The 12,147-nt window shown below is 36.0% G+C and overlaps 1 protein-coding gene across 1 annotated transcript; it reads left to right on the top strand.

Annotated features, from left to right (window-relative positions):
* Positions 1-3,469: 3,469 nt before the first annotated feature.
* Positions 3,470-11,594, top strand: lrit3a (info leucine-rich repeat, immunoglobulin-like and transmembrane domains 3a). Its single transcript, XM_079893230.1, has 4 exons — positions 3,470-4,045; positions 5,073-5,539; positions 8,185-8,490; positions 9,519-11,594. Exons 1-4 carry the CDS (start codon positions 3,930-3,932, stop codon positions 10,559-10,561), a joined length of 1,932 nt encoding a protein of 643 aa, XP_079749356.1. The 5' UTR covers positions 3,470-3,929; the 3' UTR covers positions 10,562-11,594.
* Positions 11,595-12,147: the final 553 nt, after the last annotated feature.

Genomic DNA, 12,147 nt, shown 5'->3' with positions numbered 1-12,147 from the left:
GGGTCATCCCCTTTCTCATAATGTGAAGTAATTTGAATCCTATGCTGAATACATTGCGCTGAAACTCCTACTCTTCGATGGTTTAGTGTTTGATTTGTGCCTGTTTACTTTGTGGTGATCTCTCTAACTCCCTCCGAGTCCTCCTCTCACCTTTCTATTACTATTGCTTGTTGAGCCCCTAACTTAATGCTTTCTCTAACCCTCACCCCTCTCTCTCTCTCTCTCTCTCTCTCTCTCTCTCTCTCTCTCTGGCTCACTCCCTCTGTCCTCGTATACTAGTCTTTTTGTACTCTCACTAAAGAATGCTTAGTAGAAAGCTGTACCATTCATTTGTTTTGTACATAAATGTGCCAACCGCTTGACAGTGGCTTTTCTGATCTGTAGGGAGAAACTGCTTGCATAAATAAACTACACTGGTGTACTTGTTAATAAATACTCTACGGTTGTTGTTGTTGTTCTTGACAATCTGTGTATCATGTTGGAATTCACATACACTCTAAATATTTCATCAGTTTACTTTGTGGTCAAATTGAAATGAATTGGTTTCACTTAGCAAAATAATCTTAACTGAAATGGGTTACACAAATGAAAGTAATTTGTAAAGATCAAATGAAAAATAAATAAAGCACTTTGAGAGAACAATTGCACCTTTTTAAAGTATTTGCATGTGGTATAGCCTATGTTTCACATTACTAGACTGCATGTGATATGACAACTTACTCTATGTGACAAATGTCTTCAAAGTTTTAGATGTGTTTTCATAAATTTGCAACAAAAATAACAGGAAAAAAGGGATAATTCACCCCCAAAAATTTAATTCTGTCATTTACTCACCCTCAGGTTGCTGAACACAAAAGATACTTTAATGTTAGTTGATGGGCCCCATTGGAAGGGATCCATAACTGTTTGGTTGCCCATATTCTTCAAAATATCTTCCTTTGTGTTCAGCAGAAGAAAGAAATTCATACAGGTTTGGAACAACTTGAGGGGGAGTAAGTGATGACACAATTTACATTTATACACTTGCATGTTATTTGCATTTATTTTACATTTAATATTTAGAACTCACAGGTTCAAAAATGTGGGGTCCGGTTTTACATGTTTTTGAAAAAAGTATCTTATGCTTACCAAGGATACATTTATTTGGCCAAAAATACAGTAAAACAGAAATATTGTGGAATATTCAATGTTGAACAGTTGTGTTAAAAAACAGCATTTATTTGAAATAGAAATCTTTTGTAATGATGAAAAAGTCTTCACTGTCACTTTTGACCAATTTAATGCATCCTTGCAGAATAAAAGTATTATTATAATAATTTTTTCCAAAACTTAAAACTATATCGCAAACTTTTGAATGGCAATGTTTCTACAGGTCTGCTATTTTCATTGAAACCACATGGAGGCAGGCTACAAAAGGACATATCTTGCAAACTTGATTAAGGCCTTTTAATTATCCATATGCTTCTACAGGAGGTGCTTCTACGTCACACATTATGTTTAATAAATAAATATATATATATATATATATATATATATATATATATATATATATATATATATATATATATATATATATATATATATTATTTTATTATTATTTATTTTTTTACAGCAAATCTATATGTTCATTTAACATAAAAACATACATGTAAACATTTACAAACCTCAACCCAAACCTACTAAAATTGAAAAATAAAGTTTTACTAAAACTAAAAAGAAGAAAATCTTTTAAACAGAATTTGCTGATGAAAAAATCAAAAGGAAGACATCTTTTTTTTAGAAGAAATTAATGAGATTATGGTAAATGCATGCTAACCAGATGTTGCTACAACATAAGGATGGACACATGTTTTTAATTGTGCATACTTTCCATTCATTCTCAAGGGGTGTACATTTATTGGCATGTATAAACATACCCTTGGGAATAATTCTGTTTTGACAAATTGGTACTACAGGGAAATCTGTTTATTCCCTATTCCTTAAGCAGTTGAGAAATGTACTTTTTATTCACACATTGTTAGTCAGTAGGCCAGATTCACTTTTCAATATTTTCTGAGGTCCTTATCAGGGCTGTCACACACTTGACTCTGTTCTCACTCTCTCACGCCACACAATCAGAGCACAGATCGGAACAATACTGACACATAAGAAAGAGCAGGCTATTTGATATAATGTGTGATATATTGATATAGCTATTTTGATTTAAAACAGTCTCACTTAAAAAATGTGTAGCCTACGTTTTATTACAAAAGCGCTCTTAATGTGGCGGGTCATATATGGCCTCAGTTCAAGCGAAGTGGGAGTGCAATCTTCCTCTTTACTACACTGTAAAAAAAAAACGTTTTTTTTTTTGTCAAATCAACTTAGATAATTTTATTATTATAGTTTTTCAGATTAGAGTATTTCAGATAACATAATATTTGGAGTTTCTATTGATAAAACCAATCTCCTTTGTATTAACTCAAATTTTTCATTTCAATTAACTAAAAATTAAGGCAACCAGGTGACTTACTTTTTAAGTTAAACCAACAATTATTATTTTTTACAGAGAAAGTACCAAATAAACATAAATGAACATTAGAGGGTTGAAAGAACCAGTACAACATACTGAAATGTATCATCTCTCATGTTTATCACTGAATCAGTGTTTCAATATTCGCGGATAAAACAGCTTGTAAACAGTGTCACATAACGTTACATTTACCTCAGAAAAGCCATTCAAGCACTAGCCTATATTATTATATTTTTACTCTAATACCATTAAAAGTTATCATTATAACGTTATTATTATAAAAACGGCCTTATGCATTTTTACAAATAATTTGTAAATTAAATTGTAAATTATCCATGTATCACGCTGACAGATTTATAGGCAGTGGCAGGTTAAGAAGACTCTGGTGCTGACACCTAGAAACCGCACAGCACACTCCCAGAATCTGTATGGTGCGTTTCCACTAGTTCATATAGAAATGAATTGAAAACACTCGCTGTGCTTCGTGCCAAAAGACACATAATACAATTATAGTGTAATAGTGTTGAAATGAAACGCGCGCGTCAAAAATAATAATATTAAATAAAATTATGATCATCTTATATTATCATCCACGTTCTGATGAAATGGTAGCCTATAGAAATAGCCTACGTTTGAGAATGAATCGCTTGTTTTAAAAGAGAAAAAAATTAATTTGGGCACTTGCCCAATTTGGTTAATCCGATTGTATGTCAATAGTTTACAACATTAGTTGAGAGGTTTTTTCCATGGACTTTAGGCTATATCCCCCAATTCTCACTTCAAGCTGAACTCAAAAGTTGGCATCCCTGTCATCTCTCAACTCAGACAGAACAGTTTGGCCTGTCTGCCATCTGGCCTATACTCTTAGTAAATCATGACCTGAACGTCAGCTTACACACAGGTGTCATCTACCCACAATGCACGCAACATTTAACAGCGTGAGGCGAGGGAGGTGACGGAAGCCAAAATCAGCCTCAGACAGGAGGTGCAGGATGGAAAAGTGTCTGGGAGCGAGCGGTCACGTGACGATGCTGAGAGAACCTTGCCGTTAGCCGATTATAGCGTGTGGGCTTATCCTTCTTCTCGAACACACAGTCTCTCTCTCTCTCTCTCTCTCTCTCTCTCTCTCTCTCTCTCTCTCTCTCTCTCTCTCTCTCTCTCTCTCTCTCTCTCACTTTAGTGACCTACTCAGCCTTGAGAAATCCTCTTTCTAATCTCGGCGCGCGCACCTCCCAATCCTCCAGTTCTTCTCAGCTTCCTGCTCACCTGTTAGCATGCTAAACAGGATGCATGCGGCAATGAACTTTTCTTGCTTTTATTCATTCTCCCCGAGGACTGCTAAAGGGATTTTTGTTCACTGATGATCGATTGGGATCTGATGTGTGTGAGTGTGAGTGTGTGTGTCCGTGACTGAAGGATGTATCGTCTGCTGGTGGCCCAGGTTCTCCTGGGCTGCTGGAGTGTGGCACAACCCTTCTGTCCGTCGCAGTGCACCTGCGTGTACCACGGACGCAGCGATGGCACTGGCAGCAGGTAAGGACACTATTTCACTATAATAATAATAATAATAATAATAATAATAATAATACAAGTTTAAAAAGTAGAATAAATAGGCTATAATAAAGTTTAATAAAATTGTAACTTTTTGTGTAAGATAGCCTATTTAGCATAACCTCGCAAAAGGCATAATTTAGGTCCATTGTATACATTCTTGAATAAGTAGACAGACATACAGTAGCCTATGAGAAATAGGTTGAACTGGAATAAACTGAAAATTAATAGCATTTGAGAAATATCAATATGCCCTATAAGTTTTAATAATAGTAGGCCTAACTTTTTATGAAGTAGGCTACTTTTAAAACCTCCTTAAACCACAGACAAATATTTCATATAGGCTATATATTAATGTAATTTGACCAAAGTCGATATAAATTAATTGAAACATTAATATAAACATTATTGGCAATAAATCTTATTTTGACAGATTGGCACTGAAGGGAAATCTGTTTATTTCCTCATGTAGGCTATCTGAAACGTTTGTTAAATTAAATGTTTTATTCGTACATTGTTATAATAATATTTTTAAGTTTTACGTTTTGGATTTTTAGTCTTTTAAAGCATTTTTTAATTTGTAATTACATTACAGTCTAATATGTAAATGTATAGACTTATATTATTATAATTATTCACATATATATATATTTAAATAAATATATTGGATTTTAAACATCCTAACGAGTCATAAATAAATAAAAACCAAAAATAGATTTTTAACTATCACGTGGGGTATTATCTTGTGTTTATCTTAAGAGCTTAGCCTTAGCCTGAGAGTGTAAACACTCACGATACAGGAAACCATTTTGAATCATCAAAATGTTTTGTAAAAGGCATAACAGAATCAGACCAGTGTGAACATGAATTATACATGTAAAATAATTCCTTGAATTTTACTTTTTGTGAGGCTATATTCCTCATATAAAACTCAAAATGAATGAACATCACCACACATATGCTCATATTGGTTGAAGTGATTAATCTATGCTCTGAAAATCTGCCACAGGTCTGTTTTATGCAATGACCCTGACATGTCAGATATTCCAGTCAACGTTCCCTTGGACACGGTGAAGCTGCGGGTGGAGAAGACAGCTGTGCGTCGAGTGCCCACTGAGGCCTTCTACTACCTGTCAGAGTTACGCTACCTGTGGATAACGTACAATTCAATCACCTCTGTGGATCCTGGCAGTTTCTACAATCTGAAAGTTCTTCATGAGCTACGACTGGATGGGAACATGATCGCTATCTTTCCCTGGGAGTCTCTGAAAGAGATGCCCAGTCTGAGGACCTTGGACCTGCACAACAACCGCTTGACTAATGTTCCTGTGGAGGCAGCACCTTACCTGGTTAACATCACCTACCTAGATATTTCTAGTAACAAGCTAACTACCCTCCCCTCTGACTTGGTTGACATCTGGCCTCCATTTTCAGGCATCCTGCCTAGTGCCAATGCCTCACAAAAGATTGTTCTAGGTGGGTAAAAATTATGATGACACGCCTTAAATATGTGAAATGATGTTGAACAGGCACTATTCAAATTGCATTGACAAGTTTTTAAAATGTTTTTTTTTTTCATTCTAAATTACCTTAGCTTACTTTGTTGACATAAACTAAACCAGCAAAAGAAACTCTGTAGTTAAAGGGATAGTTCAAATTCTTTCATCATTTACTCACCCTCAGGTTGTTCCAAACCTGTATAAATTTATTTGTTCTGTTGAACACAAAAGAAGATATTTGATATTTGAAATGTACTAAATTTAAACTTTTCTGTAGTCAACTAACCTGATTTAATATACATTCAGGCAATAATACATTTTAATTGAATTGTAAAATACATGCAATGAAGTGTCCGAAAATTAAGTTTTCATTTAATCGTATTTTTATATTATTTCTTTAATAATTACATACAAAAGTATGCTGATGTGTACTTCTTTTTTTAACAAGGGTGGGCTCTTCCTAAAATGCTAAAATGCAAAGAATATGGGTGGATACTGTATACAGTATGTACAATTGAAAGCAAGAATCAACAATATCTCTCTCTTTACCATGTCTTTGTAATTCCAAGTGTGATCTTTAAATATCTAAATCTAGCCTATGTCTCATTGGGCTCTCTCAAGTTAAGTACAAGCTAATCTTCTAATGGCGCTTCCAACTGTGTCTGAGGATCTGAGATTTAAGTTTCTTTGAAGAGCTCATCTGAGAAGAGGATGATTCATGTGTTTGCTTAGTGACATTTAAAGAACAGACTGCGGAAGAGAAAGTTAATAATTTGATAGATTCATGTGTGCTCGACCTACTGGATGAAAGAAAAAGTGAGAGTACTCTTGTATGGCACTTGGTTAAAGTATAGAATACTTTAGCACTTGCACTTGATGATATGATATGATGGTGAAAGTTTTTTCAAAATTTTCATTTAGTGATTTAGGCATGATATGCTATGATATATGATATGATATGATGGTGAAAGTTTTTTCAAAGTTTTCATTTAGCGATTTACAGTAGGCTCCAACAAAACTGGTCACGGTTGGCCGATCTACACAGATCAGTCTAAAATTTTCAGCCATCTTGAAGGAGAGGATGTTTCTGTAGTTTACATTACATTAGAAAAATACTTAACAGTACATTAGGAAACAGGTTATGCCAAAATGTGGCGACCAGAGTCTTTATGAGAGTGTTTATTCAACCGAGCCATCAATCATTTATTCAACCAATTCGTTCAAAAACGCTGCAACATTCAGGGAGTGACTATCCTAATAAGTGAGTAATAAATCAATTCTTGCAATATTGAAACCAGTGAATTCGGAACAGCACACCAGCATAGCCTACAACTCTTAGTATTTCTACAATATCTTTATATGACTGAAACTGTAATAGAATCTGTAATATGCTGTTCCGAATTCGGAATCATTGAATTAAATTGAATTGAGTCATTGAATCATCCAATCAACTTGTTTGTTCAAGAATGCCGCTATAGTGTTTTGCTTGGAGATATCATTTTATTTGGTGATATAATTGGCAGCATTGTGTTTAAATTGTAAGTTACTTAATATATTTTTTTTATTTATTGAACTGTTTAAAAGCAAAATCACAGTCGCAGTCAGTGTGTCTGAATATCAGAGTTTTTTTCATTAGGCACGACAATACACAGTATTTGTGCTCGTGTGAAACTGCAACTGCATATTCTTTACTTTCACTATATGATGTTTTATAAACAAAGTTCGGGAGGAGCACGTTCAAATAATCAATCCAATCTACTCGTCATCAAACAATTATGTCTACCCTAATCAGCATGACAAGAAGTATATATATATCCACTCTGTCAACTCACCTAACATTCCTTGACAGTTTTCCAGCATCCCTCCACCACCCCGACTCCTCACTCTTGGCTCAATCTTTTACAGCCAGGAATACGGGGGGAGTACTCTGGGTTCGGGCCGAATACCGAGCCCGGAGCCCTCTCCTCGGACAGCACGCCAAATACGCATTTATTCTATCTGACTTATTTGTAAGTGTGAACTAGTGAAGTGCCATTCAATTGTAGAGATAAGCACAAATGCACAATGTGACCGGCACTACCCTGTATCATCAGGATATTAGCAGTTGCCACCATCCAGCTGTTGAGTTGCATCAGTGGACCGTCTAATTCCTTGTTTACAGTCAACCTGATCTTCATCCTGCCATTGACAGAATTATGGGTGGACTGTGGTTTTAATGTCCAACACCTGATGTATGCGTGCGAGCAGCAAGATTTACACCTTTCTTATCTGATGGCAGTAAACTGCTGTGTTAGTAGTTGAATAAGTAAACCTGTGGTCTTTATTTCAGTATGTTGAGATCTTCAATAATTAAAGTTGTCCTTCACCATTGCATTTACATTTATGCATTATGATTTTATCTAAAATGACTGACATTGCATTGAAGGTATACTTTTTATCAGTTCATGCATTCACATGGGAATCAAACATGGCGATAGATAGATAGTTGGATGGATGGACGGACGGACGGACAGATAGATCATATTTAATACATTGCTTTTCCTGTCCCCTAAACTGAAAGGAGATTTACATTCCTGTATTTAACATATTGCATATTCTAAGCAGATTTTTCCAAATTTGCAGGTCTGCAGGACAATCCCTGGTACTGTGACTGTCGAATTTCCAAGCTCATTGAGTTGTCTAAGATGAGCAGCATACCTGTGGCGTTGATGGATCAGTTTCTAACATGCAGTGGACCAGAGAACTTAGCTGGTGTTCTGTTCCAGCGGGCTGAACTGGATCAGTGCCTCAAGCCATCAGTTATGATTTCAGCCACTAAGATCACGTCATCACTAGGCAGCAATGTGATTCTGCGGTGTGACGCCACTGGTTTCCCTACCCCCACCCTTCTCTGGACTAGAGCTGATGGATCTGCATTCAACAACACAGGTATGAGGTCTCGCAGGTCTCGGTCTGTCCAAGTAAAAATGACATCAAACGTAACTGAAATATTTGAGGGATTATTAAATACACGTTCACGTCTGTCTTTGAGTGTGAGCCAATTGTAGACCAATTAACATTTACACATGCTGGACAAAGTCAGACTAGAAAAATTACAATCGGACTAATGTGTTTACATGAATTTTTAAAAAGACAAATGATTGTGTTTGTCTGAAATGTAACTTTTAAAGAGCATGTAAACTAGGGCTGCATGATATTAGAGATTTGGTTTAAATTGTTTTATTGATATTGGATATTAAATTGTTCATGCTCATTTTCTCTTTTTTGATTACCTTTGCCGTCATCTAACGCCCACTTAAAGTTTATCTAACTAATAATTTAATAACACTGTTAAATGTAATCTTTAGCAAATCTCAAAACGAACGTAGTTTTCATACTGTACATTATAATTTTGTGATGCCTATATATCATTTAAAATGATTGATTTGAGTCTTTAGTGGTTTTTTTTTTGTGTTTTTTACAGATTAGGCAAAATAATATAGAATTTTAATATCAGCCAATTTGAATGACTGGCCAACATCAAAATAATTACTGGCATATCGGCCACAATTGTATATATTGGTGCATCCCTATTATAAATATTGGATATTATATGTAATATAAATATTTATTTACATTTTAATATATACATCAGTTCATTCTGCATCCATATTTATAAAAACAATTTCTGGCAGAATTATAATATCGGTTCATCCCTCATAATGCAAATAAATGCAGCCTTGATGAGCATAAGATATTTCTTTCAAAAGCATTAAAAAATCTTACCGACGCAACGGTAGTGTATGTATTTCATCAGATCTACATCTCTGTATTTGACATAACTTAGGCAGAATATTAATATCGGTTCATCCCAAATGTAAACCTACTTAGTTATAGCAAAATATAAAGCATCATTTCACCTTTTTCTTATGAACCTATTGTTCAGGTTGCTACTCACTATTTCATGTCTTTTGTAGTTGTGCAGCAATCTCCAGGTGAGGGGGTTCATTGGTCCATCCTCAGTTTGCACAGTATCGTGTTTAAGGATGCAGGCGATTACCTCTGCAAGGCAAAGAATGTCGCTGGGAAGGCCGAGGCATCCATCACCCTGTCTGTGGATGGGATGCAGGCCACAACGCAGTCCCCGCCGATAACCATAACCAAGCAGCCCGATAGTCAACCCGTGACTTCTTTTGCATCAACTAGGATGCCATTGTATACTTCCTTAAGCCCCACACCTACAACCAGAGCTGCCATGACCACAATGCCACCGCTGTCAACCAGGAAGAGTCTGGGACCAGGCGAAGGAGTTCAGAGGTCCCCACCTGCTGGAGACAAACCAGCTAAGGTCCAGCAAAGCAAAGGCGACAAAGGTTTAATGATGAGTGACAAGTTCAAAAAGAAAGCTGACATCAAAGACATTGAGGTAGTGGAGGAGACAAGTGACACGGCGGTCTTATTATGGACCGCTGAAGGTTTGCCAAGCGATGCGCCCCTAACAGTGGTCTACTTTCCATATGACGCGAAAGAGAATAAGGAGTCGGTCGATACGGAAGTTGGTCAAGGGAAGCTGCTCTTGGAGTATCTGATGCCTAACCTGCTCTACACGGTGTGTTTGGTTACTAAGGGTTCGGTGTCTGGGAAAGAGCAATGTGTGGATTTCAGTACTCTGGATAACGGTGATGACGATGGGCAGAACAAAGTCCTGATGATCGCCAGCGGGATCGCATGCGCAGTTGCGGTGCCTCTCATTGTAGTGTTGCTCTACAAGATCTTGTGTCTGTACTGTAAAGGAAACAGTAGCAGGAACAGTGGACCAGATGAAGACCTTTCAAAAGAGACGTACGTAAAGTTCGAGACGCTCACCATGAAACAAAGGACTCTGAACGGGCAGACGAATGATTTGTGGGCACGAAGGCAGACTCAGGATTCAGAGAGGATGCTCCTGTGCTCACGTTCAAGCATTGACTCTCAGATGACGTACAAGAGTGACAGCTCTAGATCCGAGTACCTGTGCTAATGAATGGCATATCGGCTTTGTGTGTTATCCTTTCCACACACAAGCTGTGGAAACATTGGTTTTAAAAGATATGCTGTCAAACTCAATGCCTTACAAGAGTTATTTTGACTCCACGTTGCGTTTTCTGTCTCATTTCCCATTTTTAAAAGCCATATTCTTCACCCAATCACACCCAATTATGTATTTCTTTTTATGAAATGCAGTGTACATAAATGTAAATCAAAATGTATTATTGTATATGCCAACATATGATGAAATAGTGTTATATAGATTCATGATAAATGTTATTAAACATTTCTACTGCCTAAAATATGTTTTTTATTTTATTTTATTTTTTATTTTTGTTACAAAGATCATAGATAATGTCGAGCCGATGTGTGTTTAAATGATTAGGCTATAGTATGCATTCCTCTAAATGCAACAGGTGCGTTTAATGTTTATGTCCTCTCTTAATGTCCTTTTTTGTTTCTTTCTATGTTTCTTCCTCTCTATCTTTACAGGTTTTTTAATAGGATATTTATGTGCACTTTTTGTGTGCACAGCATATGTTTTTGTGTGTTGTATGCCATGCATGTCATTGAAATATCCACTTTGTTCCATTAGCATGAAATTAGTGTCAGGGGCCATTCACAAAGGATACAGCACAGCATGAGACCTGACTGAGACCTGCTATGAACTGTTTTCAATGTGACGCTGTGTCTCGTTTTCAAGATGGTCACGTTGAATACTGTAAATTTGTGAGGCAAGAAGCTGAAAAACCAGCAAGACGATACAATGATACAAACAGAAAAATGATCAAAGATCATCTAGTGCATGTATACATACAGTATAACATCAGTTATTAATGGCCTCCTCATTCTTTATGTGTGATTTTATTTTGAATGGGAGGTCTATTCCCATATTGACGAATTTCTGTGTAAATCATTTATTTATCCATTTGTTTGTAATTTCTTTCGTTAGAATGATTATATGCACAATTTAGTATATGCCTCTCATGTCATGTGCACTACCATTAAAAAAATTGAATACCAGTAAAAATAATATTAATAATAATTCCTTTTTCCCCACAAGGATGCATTAAATTAATCCAAAATTAAATTAAATGCATTTACATTGATACAAACAAAAGTATTTCAAATTCTATTAATCAAAAAATCCTGAAAGGTATCACGGTTAAGCAGTTTTCAACAATGATGATAATAAGACATGTTCCTTGAGCAGCATATCAGCATGATTTCTGAAGAATCATGTGACACTGAAGACTGGAGTAATGATGCTGAAAATTCAGCTTTGCCATCACAGGAATATATTACATTTTAATATGTATTCAAATAGAAAAGTGATTATCTTTTTTCAGTACTAGTCTTATCTATCAAGTTTAAATGTAAGTTCAATTAGTTCGTGAATTCTGCCCGGCTTGACGTCCTGTGAGTGTGTATCAGAGCGGACATTGTGCTGCATTTCCTGTCCTGCTTAAGTAGAACAACAGAGCAGCTGTTGTCCCTGCCCACCTGACGCATTTTTCCCAGAGCAGTGCATCTAATTCATATGACAATATGACAGTTATTCGTATAATAAGATTGCGT

This window comes from Squalius cephalus, assembly GCF_949319135.1.
Source record: "Squalius cephalus genome assembly, chromosome: 14".
Taxonomy (NCBI): domain Eukaryota; kingdom Metazoa; phylum Chordata; class Actinopteri; order Cypriniformes; family Leuciscidae; genus Squalius; species Squalius cephalus.
Note: the sequence above shows the minus strand (reverse complement) of the source record. Positions and strands in the feature narration are given on the sequence as shown.

Excerpts from the sequence above, each read along its gene's own strand:
- lrit3a (XM_079893230.1), top strand. The coding sequence starts at position 3,930 with ATGTATCGTCTGCTGGTGGCCCAGGTTCTCCTGGGCTGCTGGAGTGTG. Across the intron at positions 4,046-5,072 it reads AGCGATGGCACTGGCAGCAG|GTCTGTTTTATGCAATGACC; the intron begins GTAAGGACACTA and ends AATCTGCCACAG. Across the intron at positions 8,491-9,518 it reads ATCTGCATTCAACAACACAG|TTGTGCAGCAATCTCCAGGT; the intron begins GTATGAGGTCTC and ends TGTCTTTTGTAG.